The 21,592-nt window shown below is 40.3% G+C and overlaps 1 protein-coding gene across 2 annotated transcripts in view; it reads right to left on the bottom strand.

Annotated features, from left to right (window-relative positions):
• The window catches only part of gsap (gamma-secretase activating protein), a 49,936-nt gene that overhangs the window by 11,041 nt on the left and 17,303 nt on the right, over positions 1–21,592 (bottom strand). For both annotated transcript variants that reach the window (XM_057856272.1, XM_057856273.1), the window contains 11 exons: positions 21,387–21,479; positions 16,851–17,010; positions 16,685–16,775; positions 16,519–16,588; positions 16,369–16,448; positions 14,483–14,563; positions 14,173–14,295; positions 14,045–14,097; positions 10,604–10,635; positions 7,239–7,300; positions 6,666–6,761 (listed from right to left, as the gene is read on the bottom strand). In XM_057856272.1, the coding sequence (XP_057712255.1) occupies positions 6,666–6,761; positions 7,239–7,300; positions 10,604–10,635; positions 14,045–14,097; positions 14,173–14,295; positions 14,483–14,563; positions 16,369–16,448; positions 16,519–16,588; positions 16,685–16,775; positions 16,851–17,010; positions 21,387–21,479 (941 nt within the window). The remainder of the gene's footprint in view (positions 1–6,665; positions 6,762–7,238; positions 7,301–10,603; positions 10,636–14,044; positions 14,098–14,172; positions 14,296–14,482; positions 14,564–16,368; positions 16,449–16,518; positions 16,589–16,684; positions 16,776–16,850; positions 17,011–21,386; positions 21,480–21,592) is intronic.

The following is a 21,592-nucleotide window of genomic DNA, read 5'->3' as shown; positions in this document are numbered from 1 at the left end:
TTTTGGTGTAACTATCCCATAATACCATTGGGAAAGTTGAAGCTTTTAGTCCAGTGCGGCCTATCTATGAACAAATGCCACCTTCGTGTCAAATTACAGTGTATCACAAAAGTGAGTACACCCCTCGCATTTCTGCAGATATTTAAGTATATCTTTTCATGGGACAACACTGACAAAATGACACTTTGACACAATGAAATGTAGTCTGTGTGCAGTTTATATAATAGAGTTCATTTATTTTCCCCTCAAAATAACTCAAAATAGAGCCATTAATATCTAAACCCCTGGCAACAAAAGTGAGTACACCGCGTAGAAACTACGTACATTCCTAAATGTCCAAATTGAGTACTGCTTGTCATTTTCCCTAGAAAATATCATGTGCCTTGTTTAGGGCTGCAACCATCGAATATTTTAGTAATCGAGTAATTGACTGAAAATTGTATCGATTAATCGAGTAATCGGATAAAACAAATATATTTTTAGTTGAAGAGCAATTATAAATATACATGAGAAAACAAGACATTTCATCTAATCTTGAACCATTTTCAGTCAATCAATGTCTTATATATATATATTAAAAACCTAAAAATGCCGTTACGCTTGATAACACACATCACTTAAAAGTTAGGATTTTTTTCCCCCACGTGTTTCAATTGAATTTCTATTTGTGTCAAGCCATTTTTAAGTTCTACTTAAGTTTTAAGTTAGTCTAAACTGTAAGTGCTGATAGGATTTTGAGTTTTGCAGTGTTCAAAATAAATGTATGATACAGGCTGTATTGGAGCACATTAGGGACCAGTGCTACTTGGTGTTTTATCCAGCAATGACTACTGAGCTCAAATTGATAGTATTATTGAGTTTTTATTTTACACCCTCATCACTCCACAACGCTATGTTAAAGCCTGTATGTAAGACACGTTAGCCACGCATCGACAGTGGTCATAATTAATAGAAACCTAGCCCTCCGCAGGGCTAACGTTACGTGAGCTAATGACGGTAACGTTAATCTTATTTATTAGCGCTTAGCGCTCTTCATTAGCGCTTAGTGCTCTGCTGCTTTAAGATGGCGGCTGTTTACTAATGCTGCCCGGACACGGCCGAGTCTGTCATTTCGCATCTAGTTCAACATACATGTGATCTCTATGAGACTCATCAGACGCTACCTGCTACCAACGTAGCATCGTGCGGGCTAGTATTTAGCAACGTCGGCGTCGTTTGTAGCGGCTGTCGGCTGCAGTAAGGTTTTGTGCTTCTTCCTCTACGCACGTGACATCAGCGCGTTGTCCCGCATTAAAAGTAGTCCGAGCAAAACGTGATGCTTAGAGCTGTCAAAATAAACGATTACTCGAGGTGAATGAAATTACTCGGATCAGTTTTTAAACTCGAGTTACTCGCATTGCTCGAGTATTCGTTTCAGCTGTAGACTTGTTACAGGAGTGCTGTCAACGTTGCTGCAGAGATTGAAGAGGTAGGGGTCAGCCTGTTGACTGTCACCCCAGGAGGAAGCCTCTTCTGAAGACGTTACACAAGAAAGCCCGCAAACAGTTTGCTGAAGACATGTCAACAAAGCACATGGATTACCGGAAGCATGTCATATGGCCTGATGAGACGGGCGGGCTTTCTTTTGTACCGTCTTCAGAAGAGGCTTCCTCCTGGGGTGACAGCAATGCACACCAATTTGATGTAGAGTGCGGCGTATGGTCTGAGCACTAACGAGCTGACCCCCCACCACTTCAATCTCTGCAGCAATGCTGACAGCACTCCTGTAATGAGTCACATGACATTTTGGCGGGAAAATGACAAGCAGTACTCAATTTGGACATTTAGGAATGAACGTAGTTTCTATGCTGTGTACTCACTTTGGTTGCCAGGGGTTTAGATACTAATGGCTATATTTTGAGTTATTTTAAGGGGAAAATAAATGAACTCTATTATATAAGCTGCACACAGACTACTTTTCATTGTGTCAAAGTGTCATTTTGTCAGTGTCAAGATATACTTCAATATCTTCAGAAATGCGAGGGGTGTACTCACTTTTGTGATACACTGTATGTGGGTGGCGGCTTAAAATCAGGTGCGCCTCATAGTCCGAAAATTACAGTAATACTCTTTGGAATGCGCCATATGTGTCAATGTTGTCCTTGCGACGCAGACATGTTAGCCAAGACTCCCAAATGATGTTTTTGGGGATTCGTTTTGGTTATTCAAAAAACAAAGCTCCTGCTCCGATAATATTGATAGTTCTGGCTTCTTCTCAGATGAAATCAAATCAATTCAATCGCCAAAGTGTCTTGGACTAGCCGCATGTGTCGAAATCTGTTGAAAAGGTGAAAACACGGGCTTCCAGAAATGCCTTTGCTTAACAGCTAAAAGCGTCAATTCCTCACAAGAGAAAAGTAATCACGTTCATCACCCATTCTCCTGCATAATTAAAACCCTCCGCATCTTATTTCAAAACAGAACTTTCGATATGTATTCAGCGACTTATTGCTTGCTCTTTGCACTGCATAATAAAAAGCTATGTATCGCCGTTGTCTGTAGTAACGGGGGGACAGCGAATAAATAACTATGACAATAATGTAGTGCCGAGTCGCAATCTATCACAGCAGAACTTCCTGGCTCTTTAAAAGCTGTAATCTATTTTACCCCCCCACCAACTTGTGTCAATGCAGCCATTAGTCTCAATAAGCACCAGAGGGTTGGGTGGAGGACGGTCTTTTGTTTTTAGAGTGGACATTTGGCCGGAGGTGTCCCATTGAGCGCGCGTGGGGTCGTTTTATCATCTGCATTTGAGCCGACGCCGAGGTTAGGTTTTCATTTTGTTTGTTTGTCAGCAAGATTAAGGCAAAAACTACCCCGTTCATTTCCATAAAACTTTGTTGATATATACGAGGGTGTACTATCAGGTTTTTAGACCTTGGCGGAGGTCTATATGTGGCTCAGCGCCATTTTTTTGATAAATGTCACATTGTCTACTATGGATGCTTTGGAGCAGTGGAAGGATTTACCTCCCAGGAATACTAAACACTCATTCTCACAATTTTACATCCTTTCGGAAATCAAAATATGGAAATATTCCCCTCTTATATAAAACACTCCCTTAACTCACAAATATACAACCTTCCAAGTGTTGTCATGGATTTTAGGTTATTTAATACCGTTCGGACTATAAGCCGCCACCTACTAAATTTGACACGAAAACGCCACAGCCGTCCTGTGATATTTTCACCAGAAGAAATTAACACTTTATTTGACAGCGGCACCGTAAGACTGTCATAAAACCAAATGAACCACCATGAAGCTTTGAACCAATTGGCTGTAAAGCTTCGTTGCTTCAAGAAGCTTCATTTGGCCATCACTGCTCCACCTGCTGTTAACACTGTTGTCCTCCAACATGCCTCTTAGCATGCAGTGCAGCGCTACAGATGTAAATAACAATCAAAATTCATGTTCTGTGCTATTTCTTCAGTTACTGTCCCAGTTGTTTCATTAATCGCTAGTTATGGTATTTGGTAAGACTTTATTCATAGCATAATAGCGTACCACACGAAAACTATTTTTAGACCGTGACGTCGCCATCGTAACCCAGAAGAGGGACATTATAGACATTTCTGCTTTTTTTTCTCTCCGGTAATCCTTCAAAAAAGAACACGGCAATCAAACACTGCTGCTATGGAACTTGTAGAAACGACTCTAGACATTACGACATATGATGGATGTAAATAACAATCAAAATTCATGTTCTGTGCTAATTATTTCTTCAGTTACTGTCCTAGTTGTTTCATTAATCGCTAGTTATGGTATTTGGTAACAATTTATTAATAGCATAATAGCGTACCGCACAAATACTATTTTTAGACCGTGACATGGCCATCGTAACGCAGAAGTGGGACATAATAGACATTTCTGCTTTTTTTTCTCTCCGGTAATCCTTCAAAAAAGAACACGGCAATCAAACACTGCTGCTATGGAACTTGTAGAAACGACTCTAGACATTACGACATATGATGGATGTAAATAACAATCAAAATTCATGTTCTGTGCTAATTATTTCTTCAGTTACTGTCCTAGTTGTTTCATTAATCGCTAGTTATGGTATTTGGTAACAATTTATTAATAGCATAATAGCGTAGCGCACAAATACTATTTTTAGACCGTGACATGGCCATCGTAACGCAGAAGTGGGACATAATAGACATTTCTGCTTTTTTTTCTCTCCGGTAATCCTTCAAAAAAGAACACCGCAATCAAACACTGCTGCTATGGAACTTGTAGAAACGACTCTAGACATTACGACATATGATGGATGTAAATAACAATCAAAATTCATGTTCTGTGCTAATTATTTCTTCAGTTACTGTCCCAGTTGTTTCATTAATCGCTAGTTGTGGTATTTGGTAACAATTTATTAATAGCATAATAGCGTACCGCACAAATACTATTTTTAGACCGTGACATGGCCATCGTAACGCAGAAGTGGGACATAATAGACATTTCTGCTTTTTTTTCTCTCCGGTAATCCTTCAAAAAAGAACACCGCAATCAAACACTGCTGCTATGGAACTTGTAGAAACGACTCTAGACATTACGACATATGATGGATGTAAATAACAATCAAAATTCATGTTCTGTGCTAATTATTTCTTCAGTTACCGTCCCAGTTGTTTCATTAATCGCTAGTTATGGTATTTGGTAACAATTTATTAATAGCATAATAGCGTACCGCACAAATACTATTTTTAGACCGTGACATGGCCATCGTAACGCAGAAGAGGGACATAATAGACATTTCTGCTTTTCTCTCTCTCCGGTAATCCTTCAAAAAAGAACACGGCAATCAAACACTGCTGCTATGGAACTTGTAGAAACGACTCTAGACATTACGACATATGATGGATGTAAATAACAATCAAAATTCATGTTCTGTGCTAATTATTTCTTCAGTTACCGTCCCAGTTGTTTCATTAATCGCTAGTTATGGTATTTGGTAACACTTTGTTAATAGCATAATAGCGTACCACACGAATACTATTTTTAGACCTCGACGTCGCCATCGGAACGCGGAAGTGGGACATAAAAGACATTTCTGCTTTTTTTTCCTCTGCGGTAATCCTTCAAAAAAGAACATGCCAATCAAACACTGCTGCTATGGAACTTGTAGAAACGACTCTAGACATTACGACATATGATGGATGTAAATAACAATGAAAATTCATGTTCTGTGCTAATTATTTCTTCAGTTACTGTCTCAGTTGTTTCATTAATCGCTAGTTATGGTATTTGGTAACACTTTATTTATAGCATAATAGCGTACCACACAAATACTATTTTTAGACCGTGAAGTCGCCATCATAACGCGGAAGTGGGACATAAAAGACATTTCTGCTTTTTTTTCTCTCCGGTAATCCTTCAAAAAAGAACATGGCAATCAAACACTGCTGCTATGGAACTTGTAGAAACGACTACTCTATACATTACGACATATGATGGATGTTTTCTTCATACGTTTCACGAAACCAAAAAACTCCGGTAATCCTTCAAAAAAGAACATGCCAATCAAACACTCCTGCTATGGAACTTGTAGAAACGACTCTAGACATTACGACATATGATGGATGTTTTCTTCATACGTTTCCCGAAACCAAAAACTCGGAGGAAAAAATGTGATGAATGGATTTCCAGTTGTTTCATTCATGCTAGTTAGGGTATTTGGTAACACTTTATTTGACAGCGTTGTCATAAGACTGCCATAAGACCGTCATAATTATGACATGACACTATCATGGGCATTACTGAATGCTTATGACAGATGTCATTAAGTTTCATCTGGCAAAGTATGTTACTAACTGTTATTTATATCCAGCTCCGATCTTTTACATCCATTCAAAAGTGAGATAATTTGCCTTAAGACACTAAATGACATCCGTTATAAGCATTTATTAATACTCATGACGACGTCATGTCATAAATATGATTGTCTAATGACAGTCTGAAGGCACCACTCTCAAATAAAGTGTTACCAAATACCATAACTAGCATGAATGAAACAACTGGAACAGTACCTGAAGAAATAACATGAACATGAATTTTGATTGCTATTTGCACCCATAGCGCTGCAGTGCATACTAGGAGGCATGTTGGACAACAACAGTAGGTGGCAGAAGAGGTTGACTGTCTCCCACGAGGGAGCAGTGATGGCCAAATGAAGCAATGAAGCTTTGTAGCTAATTGGTTCAAAGATTCATTTGGTTTTATGACAGTCTTATGATGCCACTGTCAAATAAAGTGTTATCGGTTAATATCTTTTGTTGTAAACATCCCATAATACAGTGAGGACAGCTGCAGCTTATAGTCCAGTGCAGCTTATCTATGAACAAATGCCCTTTTTGTGTCAAATTTGGTGAGTGGCGGCTTATAGTGCGAAAATTACGGTAAATTAAACACTGTAAACATTAGTATGGCTACATTGAGGCTAATCAGGAAAAAAGACAACCTACTTTTGTCTGCTATAAAAAAAAAAGTCAGAGTCCGAAAATTGCTGTAATTTGACTGCCATTGACTGCAATAGACGTCCAATCCGTTTTGATTGGGTGTGGCTGGCAGCTCATTCAATGCCAGCCATTCCAGTTCAATTAGATTTGCTGATTTCAATGTTTCATACCGACCTGTTTGGCAACGTAGTTGATGACCAGGGAGTCTATCTTCTTTTTGCTCAGTCGAGGCAGGTGTATGTCCAGATGCTCTCGCAGCTTCTCTACAGTCTAAAAAAAAAAAAAGAAAAACACACATTTTGTTTTCATGTAGATGAAAGCAGGAACGGCGAGTAGAGATGGAAGCGAGCGACCGGACGACCGGGTCATTCTAAGAATAGTCCGTGCGCGCACTAACATCTTGTTTGAACTCTTAAACTGAAGCTATCTGCACTTTTTTTTAAATGGTGCTGAGCAAAGCTGTAGGATAAGAAATTGTTCATCAAACTGTTTGCAAAAAAGGGAAAACTTTCAAATCTGGCCTTTTAAGAAGAATCCAAAATTGCTTTTTCACTTCGGATCTTTAGCCAGTTTTATTCACATATAACCGGAACATAACCTTAATGCTTTTAAGATTTTAGATTGAAAAGAGATGTTTAGATGTAAAACGTTAAACTCATTCACTACAACTGACAGCAACACTCTATCCCAGTTCAAATGGATTGGACGTCTATCGCCGTCAGTTGCACTGAAACATCACTCACTCACCAATCCTATGAACAGCCCCTGCTGGTTGTCTTCCTCCTGAAAAAGGGGCACCAGCTTTCTGTCTGGAGGAAATAGAAGAACTCTATAACTAAAATAGAACACTTCTAGTCTAATGAGGGTTCACGTGATCAGCCTCATTAACCCCCATCATTGGGGTGGACAATAATTAAAAAAAAAAAAAAAAGGAAATCTAAGGAAAGATAGGGGTTGTGGGTAATTTAAGACATTAATGAATTCTTTTTGGGTGTGTTTTGGCTTTGGAAAAAAACATCACAAAGCTTAAGGGGGCGTTATGAGACAGCGCTCCCGCTGCGAGCAGATGAATAATTTCACTCTCCCATATATAATCTTTATTTAATCACGCACGCGCCGCCTTTTTGATGTGTCATATGTAACAACTCGCAGGGCGCAGCATGTGAGCCGCTGCTTTATATGCACATGTATTATTAGAAAACGTGCAGGTAATCGTTCTCATTAGAAAAAAAAAGCATTAGCTGCATATTTGCATATCGATTTGGGCAAAAACGCCAAATATTTGCCAGATTACAGTATAAACGTTTAAAGAGCGTAACTTTGGTTTAGAGCGCATAGTTTGGCGTTCTTATGGTTTTTTTTCCCCGCCTTTTGACACTTTTCATACTTTAGAGATTAACTGGGAAAAGGAGCCTCCCGTTTATGAATAATGAATGGATGACGGATAGTTGATCAGATGTTAATGAAATATCCACACCAGTTACGTGGATGCCTAAAATTGTAATAGAATGCAATTGGTTCCACACCGACAACAAGAATGCGCGAACTCATGCAAATAAATACAGTCCCTGACAAAAGTCTTGTCCCTTATCCATTTTGTAGGAAAAAAATTGCTAATAACCTTTTAACTCTAACTTTTAATTATTCAATTGGTTTCAGAAATGGCTCATATGAAAGCTAAGACCCTCCCAAATGATGTTGAATGTACAAAAATATATTTGTTTCATTGAAAAAAGATTTATCATTTAATGAAGACATAAAGGTCCAGTTTTGGCAAGACAAAAGTTGTGTCGCCTACAGAAAGTAGTGTGAAAATTGAACGAAAAATGTACTTCAAATACAAAAATATGTTACATAAGCGAATTAAGTAGTGGTGCTGCAGGGCCGGCCCAGCCTATACGCACACTATGCAGCTGCTTAGGGCCCCTGACCACTAGGGGGCCCAGATAGGGTGCAATCTGGCAATTGTTTAATTCATATTCCTTTTTTTTTTTTTACTACAGTACAGTTTATACAGTTTATACTACAGTTTACTACAGTTTTATTTGACTTTTGGGAGTTTTGATACTTGATTGCAAGCTTAAAAAATAAAAGTTCTTCCTTAACTTCTTTCCTCCTTTAGAAAAAGATATGGCATTATCTACTGTAAGTACTGACAATAATTTGGGGTGAGAAGTTTGAAGAATGCAGTGCAACAAAATATGATTAATATACAAAATATGGACATGTACAGTGCCTTGCAAAAGTATTCGGCCCCCTTGAACCTTGCAACCTTTCGCCACATTTCAGGCTTCAAACATAAAGATATAAAATTTGAATTTTTTGTCAAGAATCAACAACAAGTGGGACACAATCGTGAAGTGGAACAAAATTTATTGGATAATTTAAACTTTTTTAACAAATAAAAAACTGAAAAGTGGGGCGTGCAATATTATTCGGCCCCCTTGCGTTAATACTTTGTAGCGCCACCTTTTGCTCCAATTACAGCTGCAAGTCGCTTGGGGTATGTTTCTATCAGTTTTGCACATCGAGAGACTGACATTCTTGCCCATTCTTCCTTGCAAAACAGCTCGAGCTCAGTGAGGTTGGATGGAGAGTGTTTGTGAACAGCAGTCTTCAGCTCTTTCCACAGATTCTCCATTGGATTCAGGTCTGGACTTGACTTGGCCATTCTAACACCTGGATACGTTTATTTTTTAACCATTCCATTGTAGATTTGGCTTTATGTTTTGGATCATTGTCCTGTTGGAAGATAAATCTCCGTCCCAGTCTCAGGTCTTGTGCAGATACCAACAGGTTTTCTTCCAGAATGTTCCTGTATTTGGCTGCATCCATCTTCCCGTCAATTTTAACCATCTTCCCTGTCCCTGCTGAAGAAAAGCAGGCCCAAACCATGATGCTGCCACCACCATGTTTGACAGTGGGGATGGTGTGTTCAGGGTGATGAGCTGTGTTGCTTTTACGCCAAACATATCGTTTTGCATTGTGGCCAAAAAGTTCAATTTTGGTTTCATCTGACCAGAGCACCTTCTTTCACATGTTTGGTGTGTCTCCCAGGTGGCTTGTGGCAAACTTTAAACGAGACTTTTTATGGATATCTTTGAGAAATGGCTTTCTTCTTGCCACTCTTCCATAAAGGCCAGATTTGTGCAGTGTACGACTGATATTTGTCCTATGGACAAACTCTCTCACCTCAGCTGTAGATCTCTGCAGTTCATCCAGAGTGATCATGGGCCCCTTGGCATTATTTTGTTTAGGGCCCCCAAATGGCCTGGGCCGGCCCTGTGGTGCTGTGAAATTTAATATTTTGTTTGACTTCCATGGGCTTGAAGGACTGCAACCATGCGGTTCGGTAAGGATTCATACAATTTATTGATGAAGTCATCAGGAACATCAAAGAAAGCAGTCTTGCATGCCTCCCAAAGTTCATCAATATTCTTGGGTTTCGTCTTCCATGCTTCCCCTTTCATACTACCCCAGACATGCTCAATGATGTTCATGTCTGGTGACTGGGCTGGCCACTCCTGGAGGATCTTGATCTTCTTTGCCTTGAGGAACTTTGAGGTAGAGATTGAAGTATGCGATGGAGCACCATCCTGATGCAGAATTTGTCCCTTTTTATGGTTAGGAATGTAAGAGGCAGCTAAGATTTGTTGATATTTCGAAGGCCCACAGCCTTTCAAAAGGATGGACGCTGGAAAAGTGGCAAAAGGTGGAATTTTTCAGATGAATCTTCCATTGAATTACACCACAGTCACCGCAAATATTGCAGGAGACCTACTGGAGCCCGCAAGGGTCCGAGATTCACTCGGAAAACAGTGAAGTTTGGTGGTGGCAAAATCATGGTCTGGAGTTACATCCAGTATTCATCCATTCTCTATTATGTTTTTTCATTGCAAGCTGGGATAAATTGAGCATTATCCGACAGAATTGCAGGGGTGCCAATACTTTTGGCCAGCGCTGTACTGTAACTTATGACCTAATACAGTAGTAGTCTACATATGAGGTCCTACAGTATATGGGATGGTGTAAATCAAATGACGTGAGGAATGTTCACATTTTACTTGATGCTCAACAGCTGTACAGCAATGGATTTAGTTGTGTTCCCTTACCAAGATGCCGAGTGTCCACTAAAGTAAGAACCCTAGAGAACAGAAAGAAAAGATTAGTGGTGAACCCATGGGGCTACATTTTGCATTGGATGTCCTTCAAAATCAATAAGCCCCAACGTGGGGCAATCGTTACTGAACAGAATGATGACCAAAAAAAAAAGGTGTATTGATGTGAACTTATGCCCTAGCCGCTTCATGTGAATTGGATATCCTTTAAAATCAATAAGCTTGGGCTCTGGATGTCGTCCCTGAAATTCTGACAAAGATTGGTTGAAAGATGACGTGCAGGGAGACGGAAAAACAAGCGAGGTTTTTTAAAATATTTATTTATTTTGGCCTTTGCGACCGTTGCTAGCTTGCGCTTGATATTGAAAATCAATAGGCCTCCGTGTTCAAAGATGGGATGAAATGCGGGAAGCTGGAAGTGACCTTGGGTAGGTTTAATAACTTTTGATCTGGACCACCTCTTGTGTGTTCCGTCGTTTTAAGGATTGAATGAATATCATGATAAGAAGCATATGCATAGGCGGATCTACTATTCACGCGAAGTAGGCAATCGCCTTAGGCCCCCAACCAGTAGGGGGCCCCCAACGAGCAAGCGCTTGGGCCACCCAGAGCCAGCAGCACCCCCCCAACTATTCGTCATGTATAATTATGTCAGCATACCAAACAAATAACAAAACAAAAAAGACAGCCATTTGAATGCTCCATTTTAGGGCTGTCAAACGATTAAAATTTTTAATCGAGTTAATTACAGCTTAAAAATGAATTAATCGTAATTAATCGCAATTCAAACCATCTATAAAATATGCCATATTTTTCAGTAAATTATTGTTGGAATGAAAAGATAAGATACAAGACGGATATATACATTCAACATACGGTACATAAGTACTGTATTTGTTTATTATAACAATAAATCAACAAGATGGCATTAACATGATTAATATTCTCTTAAAGCGATCCATGGATAGAAAAACTTAAAAGATAAATGTTAGTACAAGTTATATAAATTTTATATTAAAACCCCTCTTAATGTTTTGGTTTTATATCAATCAAAAAATAAACTAGTAGCTCGTCATTGTTGTTGTCATTACACCATTATCACTCCCCAAACCCATAAAATCATTTGGACCCAAGCGCCAGCAGAGGGCGCCAAACAACAAAAAACAAGTAACAAGTAACAAGCAGACATTTCACTGCTGGCATTTTAATCTGAGCGGGGCATGTGCGTTAATTGCGTCAAATATTTTAACGTGATTAATTTAAAAAATTAATTACTACCCGTTAACGCGATAATTTTGACAGCCCTACTCCATTTATATTATCCCCTCCCACACACATGCACTACAAAGGACTGTTCCATGACGACGGACTGAGTATCAGTCGCTTAGCTTCATTTAGCACCGTTTAGCTTCGCTTAGCTCCGTTTAGCATCGCTTGGCTCCGCTTAGCTGTTCGTTAGCTTCACTTAGCTCTCCCGCGTTTTTCACGCCACTAAGATCGCTATTTTTACAGCTCACTTGCTACTTTGCACGTCGGCTATCGTTTATTTCGAACATATGAGCGAACGTGCTCTCCATGAGAGCCAAAGTGCAGTGAGGGAGAAGTTGAGAACAGGCCGCTAATGCCTCTTTTGACTTTCTTCTTCTTCTTCACACCGAACATATACACGACAGCACACCCTGTGGCGAAACAATGCAGTACTGCTAACGAAAAAAAATTAAATCCATTTAAGCAATGACGAAGAACGTTTTTTTACGGAGTGTAAAGCTTTCGGTTAGCGGTTTAGCGAACGTACCTCCGGTGAACATTTCAAAATAAAAGCACGTCATGTTCGTCATATAAATAACGATTTCTGGAGTTAATTCCACATACTTCGGAATTAATATCATAATATATTGAGTAAATGCTACAGAATACAGATTCTACACTAAGAATTTAAAATGACACTCTTTATGACAAATATGATTGGCAATGAATAATTATTATAATAATTATTAGGGTTGTTGCGATCATGTTTTTTTGCTCCCGATCCGATCCCGATCGTTTTAGTTTGAGTATCTGCCGATCCCAATATTTCCCGATCCGATTGCTTTTTTTTGCTCCCGATTGAATTCCAATCATTCCCGATAATTTTTCCCGATCATATACATTTTGGCAATGCGGATAGAAAGACTTGTGATTCTTAAAGGATAAATGTGACTTTGTGTATTGTGACTAAATATTGTCATCTAGTGTATTTGTTGAGCTTTCAGTAAATGATACTGTAGCTATTTAACTATTCTGCCCAAATGCATGATGGGAAGTGCAACCATTACTGTGCGTATTGGCACCAATTGATATATCTTCTCTGTGTTGGGAAATGACCTAGAGTGTAAAGAAAAGGATCAACTACTACCTTTCTTCCCAACATTGCTTTCCCACGATATTACTAATTGTTGAGAGAAGGATTTGAAGGCTATAGCCAATTAAAAAAGGCTCTAAAGACTGTCAAAATTCACTCTTCACATTTTACGCTGCCTTTTAGCTCTATATATAGGTAAATCGGCGCCATTATAGACTGAACGCGACAATGCGTGAGTGGGTCGTGCAGCACATGAGTTAATTGCGTTTAATATTTTAACGTGATTAATTTTTTAAAAATTAGTTACCGCCGTTAACGCAATAAATTTGATAGCCCTACTTTAAGCCAAAACTAAAGACTCTGGATGAGTGTAAGACGTTTTGTCTGTAACAATAAATACAATTAGAAAACGATTTAATTAAAAAAAAAATATATATATATATATATATATATATATATATATATATATTAAAAAAAAGGCATGTCCGATATTTTTTTGCCGATCCCGATACTTTGAAAATGACGTGATCGGACCCGGTTATACTACTATTATATATAGTAGTATACTATAATAATAATGCTAGAATTTTTTTTTTAAGAATTGTTTTGAATAATGTTGGAAAGGCAAAGTCAGTGTTCTGAATCTGTTTACTTTCCATTCTTTTGCACTAGTAAATGCTATCAGCATTTAACCTCATTGTTTATTTGTGATTAATTATTGTTATTTACATGATTATTTGTACTTTAATAAAGAATTTAAGTGTTCCAAAATGGTTTTGTGAATTAGTAAGCGTCGACAAAAATTTCATTGCTAAATTAGTTTTTTTTTTTTTTTAAATATATATATATATTAGAATAGTCGACTAATCGTAAAACTAGTCGGCTGACTAATCAAGAGAAAATGTGTCGTTTAGGACAGCCCTAGTGTACCGAAACATATTTCCTCCACACTCTTCTCACCTTTTTAACCCCTGATCCATGAAGAGGGCCCCTGGATATGTTCGCCTTGGGCCCCAAAATTGCCAAGTCCGGCACTGAGCATATTTATCGATAACAAACAATCCTCAAGAACGTTACAATCAAGACAGACTAACCTCTTGGTGTTCTCCAACACATGAGACATCTGGCTGGACAAATTCTCAGTCATCTAAAAGAAATAAACATGAACGGGAAGAAGAGAAAAGGCAGACATTCTCACAGTGTTTTGCTTTTTTAGTATTACAATTTTCCTCCAGTAGTTCTCAACATGGGAGGTTTTGTATCTGGGGTTGGGATCCACATCAAAAAAGGTTGCTCTCTCCGTGTTCCACTGCAGCTCAGACCAGAAACCCTGGAGACTCCGGGCCTGCACGCAGCGGCAAGAGAGAAAAAAGCAACATGCAAAACTGTGCGTGACTCTGGTCAAAAATTAAAATTAAAAAACACGCACAGACTACAAATTCATGGTCAAATACAAGCACCATGTATCTTTTTGTCACACATTCCGGTACTTAGTGACTTGTCAAAGAAATAGTTAGAATATCATGCGTTACCTTCCCTTTAAAGACATACTCGATATGCGACTGTGTGGTGCAACACACACCAGGGATCTCCATTAGGCACGCTGGTACCTCCTGAAAGGCCGAAAGAGTGTGAAACGGGTGGAAAGACACAATTGAATGGTAGACTAGAGTGGTATGAAAAAGTATCTGAACCTTTTGGAATTTCCCACATTTCTGCATAAAATCACGATCAAATGTGATCCGATCTTTGTCAAAATCACACAGATGAAAATACAGTGTCTGCTTCAACAAAAACCACCCAATCATTAATAGGTTTTTATATTTCAATGACAATAGCATGCAAACAATGACAGAAGGGGGAAAATAAGACCTGTGTGAAGACCTGCGATCAAGGATTGTTGATTTGTATAAAGCTGGGAAAGGATACAAAACCATCTCTAAAAGCCTGGATGTTCATCATTCAACAGTCAGAGAAGTTGTCAACAAATGGAGAGAGTTTGGTGCTGTTACTTCTCTCCCAAGGAGTGGCCGTCCACCAAAGATGGCGCCAAAAGTTCAGCGCAGAATACCCAGAGATGTAAAAAAGAACCCTAGAGTGTCTGCTAAAGACTTACAGAAATCACTGGTGCAGTCCAATATCTTTGTGCACACATCAACTAATGTGATCTGATCTTTGTCAAAATCACACAGATTAAAAAACGGTCTGCTTTAACTAAAATCAACCTATCATTTATAGGTCTTCATATTTTAATGAGAAAAGTATGCAAACAATGACAGAAGGGGGAAAATAAGTAAGTAAACTCTCTGCCTAAGGCAGTACTTCTCAAATAGTGGGTCGGGCCCCCCCAGGGGGGCGCAGAGTGATGCTGGTGTGGCACATGTGGCTACGTCTGGCCGTTTGGGGCGCCAGACGAGGGGCGGCCGTACGGGTCGATGATGCGGTCTTCCGGGACGAGGGTGACTGGCTCGGTCGTCCATACCGCCCAGCTGTGGCAGGAAACGAAAAGCGTTGTCAGGCGGACCAGGCAATGAGTTGTCGGAGTCGGGCGAACCAGGAACTGAGTCTTTGTCGGAGTCGGGCAGACCAGGAAATGAGTCGGAGTCGGGCAGACCAGGAACCGGGTCGTCGGGCGGACCAGGAACCGGCTCGTCGTCATCGGGCGGACCAGGCACCGGCTCGTCGTCGTCGGGCGGAGCAGGCACCGGCTCGTCGTCGGGAGTCGGCGCGGGCACCGGACTGCGGGGAGCCTGCGCGGGCACCGGACTGCGGGGAGCCGGCGCGGGCACCGGACTGCGGGGAGCCGGCGCGGGCACCGGACTGCGGGGAGCCGGCGCGGGCCCATGCCGTCGGCGTGGACGAGCACGCCGTGGCCGGATCTTTTCCGCTGGGTCCACTAGTGGTTGCGTCATTCTGTCAGGTAAGTGGGCAGGCAGGTGGTGTGTGGACCCAAGTGCAGGGAAAGGAAAAAGTACAAACCAAAACTGAGGTGATCACAAAAACACAGTTGCCTACAAATCCCAGTGTATTGCAAAAGACTGGTCTCAAAAACTTACTAGGCAGAGGAACATGAGGGCTGTGACGTAGGAAGAGGTAAAATTAACGCTGACATGAACGAAGACATTGACAATGACGCAACAAGGAGTGAAAAGAAACTGGGTGCTTATATACACCCACGCAGACAAGGGGTAACAGGACAAGGAGGAACAGATGGGTAACACAGGAGAATAAAGGTTGGAGGATACACGAGGAGCAGGCACAACAGGTGAAATCAATGGGCAAACACTGGGACAAGTCACAAAACCATCTGTGTGATTTTGACAAAAATCAGATGACATTTGGTGATTTTATGCAGAAATGTGAGAAATTCCGAAAGGTTCAGATACTTTTTCCATACCACTGTATGTTTGGAAGTTACCTTCCTGTCAAACACCGATGAGCAAGGCAGCAGTTTATCAAGGCTTAGGGATTTCTGGTAGCTTATTTTGTACAAAGATGCTGTGGAAAAACAACTCCCTTAAAGTTCCAAACACGATGACTATTCATTTTTGTTTCTCTTCACACTGACCTAGAATGAACTCCTGGATCTGGTCGAAGGACTCCAGAGATTTGACATTGCCGCACAGCCACTCAATAATCTGCAGGCATACAAAATCATTTTAACATAAAGGTTTGTTTACGTAGAGGCCACAACTTTGCACTTAAATGCCAAGCTTCTCTGCTTCAGCACATACCTCCGGCTCCACATTTCGGTCATTTTCGCTGGAAAGAAGCAGGCAGTGAAGGGCAGCCAGGCGTTGAGCGTCGTCCATCTTGTGGAGTCTCCTTGCGATGACGGTGGAGTCGAGAAACATATTAGGAAGAAAAACTTCTCCTTGCCTTCGTGTAGGTGGGGCTCACAAGTCCGATCGTAGAATCCGAAGAAGGTGCGATGTGCTGAATTGAACTCCTTTGATCGTCCCGCTCGCCAGGTCCAACATGGCCGTGCTTGCTTCTTCTTCTGCATGCAGCACCGAGAACCTCGCGGACTTTGAAGGTAGGCCCAAGTCCGCATCGTCACCTGAATGTCAGATGCAAACAGTGTAACAAAGTACTTATGACTTTTTATACCAAGGTGATGCCAATGGCAGCCAATTACCATATTGGCCCGAATATAAGACGGTGTTTTATGCATTGAAATAAGACTGAAAAAGTAGGGATCGTCTTATATTCGCGGTCTAGACATTATACCCATTCACGACGCTAGATGGCGCCAGATATCATTGAAGCGAATGCTAAACTTGAGGAGTAATGTTCTTTCATGACCAGTGTTGTCAGTAACGCGTTAGTTAGTAACCTACTGTAATCTGATTACTTTTTTCAGTAACGAGTAATCTAACGCGTTCATTTTTCTACACCAGTAATCTGATTAAAGTTAGTTTCCTTAGTGTCTCTGCGTTGCTATTTTTTCATTGCCTCATAACGTATGTAGAATGAATATTGTAATAATATACGAAGAGCATTTTGAATCGAAAATGCTGAAATAAAAGGTTCCCGGTACGTGTTCCATGACAACCTCTTAGCTATTTTCTGTTTTGGTTTCGCGTCACGTGTTGTGGGACTGAGGCGGGTGGACATTCGCGCCGAGTGTTGAGACATTGTGATGGAATGTTGATCTGTGGATATCCATGAATGAAGGTGAGTATTTTTCCTTCATTCTGGAGGGTATCAGCAAAAGGTTGGACCCCCTACATGCGCGGCCGTTTCGTAGCTTTGCCGTAGCAACGACGGGCAGTCATCGCTCTAAGTTGGCAAGCTTTGTTTACTTCATATGCGTGTTGCACATTTATGCCGTGAGGTGATGTGTTCGTTTAGCATCTGTGGGATGTGTTGTAAGTCCGATTGAGTGTAAAGTGCTTGAGTGCAAATTGACCGCGTGTGCGTTGAGAGGAGTACTTCCGGGTTATGCACGCGCATCGGTGCCCGCCACCACCTTGGCAATTTTGTGCAGTCAGTTTGCATTGTTTTTACATTGGCTGTGATATGCTGTTAACCATAGCCTAAAATTCAGACGTTTTGACATTAGGCTTAATCTTAGAGTTGGCGGGGTTTAATTGGTCGGTGGAGTTGATTTCAACAAATTCCAAGCAGTTTGTCAGATATTTGTTAGTTTCAGCGCTCCAGAGTGGCTAAGCTAGCGCAAAATTCTGATATTCTCCTTTAAATTCAATCATCGGAAAGTCAATTACATGTGATGACATTTTTCTGTTGTCATTCTTATGTTGAGGCGGCAAAGGGAGAAAAATGGGTAAAAAGTAACTGATAGATTACTTTTAAAGTAACTTAGTTACTTTGATAATGAAGTAATCAGTAAAGTAACTTGATTACTTTTTTGAGGCGTAATCAGTAATCAGTAATTAAATTACTTTTTCAAATAATCTGTGACAACAGTGGTCATGACAGATCTCAGCTTCTCTCAAGTTTAACCAATTTGCATTATTTTATTGCAATGTTTTTCCTGATTTGGATTTGTTTCAAGACTACAGTTACAGTCAGACCTCACTTTGATGGTTAATGCAGTTATTGCAAATTTGTTGTTTTATCACAATAGATTGGTTTATTTCAAGGGCGTAGATTTGGATAGGGACGGTAGGGACATGACACTACCAACTTTTTAGGATGCTCCAATTGTCCCCACCAACTTTTAAGCAGCCTTATAGGCATGATATCATGAGCTCAGTTATATAGGTAATTTAGATTCTTTCCATATGTTGTATGGATAGAATTGACCCTACCATGATTAAGTGAATTACTTTCATTATGTTTAGGCTGACATTTATCCCCTTTTCACTTGCTGAATGTGCCAGTCCATTTTTCCCCTCAAACACATTTTTGATTGGCTGATGACATGACCCCCCTCCCACACACGCACTCACATCCCAGAAAGAAATACAACATGTCGACAACATGCCGCCTCCTCCGCCCCCTTCGACGACGAGGGATTTTAGAATTTTATTTCGGCCAGCAGCAGCAGCAACCACTGTAAGTAATGTAAAAAGACGTCAATGTTGTGGAGGGGGGAACCACACCACTAATTTTGCTACCAAAAGTCTGACCTGCATCAGAGTTAGCATAACTAAACTGCATGAATTTGCTAACCTGCAAAACTCAAGTAGGAAGCTGCTAAGAGAGAAGTGTCCTTCAGTATGTTTTCTACTGTTAACATTAATTGTGAGAAATGTAGTGAACGGAGGTTTAACCCCTGCTCCCCACTTTTCATTTTTGGTTTATTTGCGGGGTCTTAAAGCAGCCCAAAGGAGCTTTCGTTTTCTGTTCAGTTTAGTTGTGTTTGTGGACAAAAGCAGTCGTGTTTCAACAGAAGGAAGGTTCCATTTTTATTTTGGTATTCCCTAACAGGCGTTTTTTTTTAGTAGTATTTCTTTAGACTGACAATGTTGAGCGGGTTTCAGACAATTGTTTATTTTTTTCATTCCTGGATAGTTAAGAGATTATTGTGTATGTTAATATAATTTAAATTCTGTTCAAATATTGCAATTTAAATTTGCTAAACAAAACAAAACAAAAAATCCAGGCATTTATTCTACAAGTTTTCAAAATGTTTCTTTCGTAGTTTTTAAAGAAAAAAAAAAAAGGTTTGAATTGTACGATGTATCACTTGAGCTAATACAGTGGGGCAAATAAGTATTTAGTCAACCACCAATTGTGCAAGTTCTCCTACTTGAAAAGATTAGAGAGGCCTGTAATTGTCAACATGGGGAAACCTCAACCATGAGACAAAATATGGAAAAAAAAAAAAAAAAAACCTAAAAAAAATCACATTGTTTGATTTTTAAAGAACTTAATTCCAAATTAGAGTGGCAAATAAGTATTTGGTCACCTAAAAACAAGCAAGATTTCTGGCTGTCAAAGAGGTCTAACTTCTTCTAACGAGGTCTAACGAGGCTCCACTCGTTACCTGTATTAATGGCACCTGCTTTGACTCATTACCGGTATAAAAGACCACAGTCCACAATCAGTCAGTCAGTCACACTCCAAACTCCACTCTGGCCAAGACCAAAGAGCTGTCAAAGGACACCAGAGACAAAATTGTAGACCTGCACCAGGCTGGGAAGACTGAATCTGCAATAGGTAAAACGCTTGGTGTAAAGGAATCAACTGTGGGAGCAATTATTAGAAAATGGAAGATATACAAGACCACTAATAATCTCCCACGATCTGGGGCTCCATGCAAGATCTCACCCCGTGGCGTCAAAATGATAACAAGAACGGTGAGCAAAAATCCTGGAACCACAAGGGGGGACCTAGTGAATGACCTACAGAGAGCTGGAACCACAGTAACAAAGGCTACTATCAGTAACACAATGCGCCACCAGGAACTCAAATCCTGCACTACCAGACGTGTCCCCCTGCTGAAGCCAGTACACGTCCAGGCCTGTCTGCGGTTCGCTTGAGAGCATTTGGATGATCGAGAAGAGGACTGGGAGAATGTGTTATGGTCAGATGAAACCAAAATAGAACGTTTTGGTAGAAGCACAGGTTCTCGTGTTTGGAGGAGAAAGAATACTGAATTGCATCCGAAGAACACCATACCCACTGTGAAGCATGGGGGTGGAAACATCATGCTTGGGGCTGTTTTTCTGCAAAGGGACCAGGACGACTGATCTGTGTAAAGGAAAGAATGAAAGAGGCCATGTATCGAGAGATTTTGAGTGAAAATCTACTTCCATCAGGAAGGGTATTGAAGATAAGACGTGGCTGGGTCTTTCAGCATGACAATGATCCTAAACACACAGCCAGGGCAACAAAGGAGTGGCTTCGCAAGAAGCATTTCAACGCCCTGGAGTGGCCTAGCCAGTCTCCAGATCTCAACCCCATAGAAAATCTGTGGAGGGAGTTGAAAGTCCGTGTTGCCCAATGACAGCCACAAAACATCACTGCTCTAGAGGAGATCTGCATGGAGGAATGGGCCAAAATACCAGTAACAGTGTGTGAAAAGCTTGTGAAGAGTACATAACAAAGTATTGAGATGAACTTTTGGTACTGACCAAATACTTATTTTCCACCATGATTTGCTAATAAATTCTTTAAAAATCAAACAATGTGATTTTCTGGAAGTTTTTTTCCACATTGTCTTTCATGGTTGAGGTTTACCCATGTTGAAAATTACAGGTATTTCTAATATTTTCAAGTGGGAGAACTTGCACAATTAGTAGTTGACTAAATACTTATTTGCCCCACTGTATAACTTTTTATCCCAAGGTGATGCCAATGACAGCCAATTACTTAGTATTGTGACAATCAGTTATAAATGACCTACGATAAATCAAAATATTTTTTGTCCTATTTTAACTTACGCAGTTCCAAGCACAAAAAAAGCAACGTATCTCAGTGGGATAACACTTAATGAGAAAAAGAGTGCAGAACACTTAATCTTACCAGACAGGAAGAGGGAGTGGCAGAGCATCTCCTGCTGCCTGGTGTTGATGCAGTGCAGGAATCGGCCGTGCAGATACACGACGACGTAGTAACCTACATATGGAAATAACAGCTCCGCTTGTCAGCGTGCGTGCTGCTTGGCTGTCTGTACAGACATAAATTAGGCCGAATGAGGCCACACACTCTCAGTTGTATTTGGAGATACT

The sequence above is a fragment of the Corythoichthys intestinalis genome, chromosome 13, assembly GCF_030265065.1.
Source record: "Corythoichthys intestinalis isolate RoL2023-P3 chromosome 13, ASM3026506v1, whole genome shotgun sequence".
Classification (NCBI taxonomy): Eukaryota; Metazoa; Chordata; class Actinopteri; order Syngnathiformes; family Syngnathidae; genus Corythoichthys; species Corythoichthys intestinalis.
This window is presented reverse-complemented; position numbering and strand designations above follow the sequence as displayed.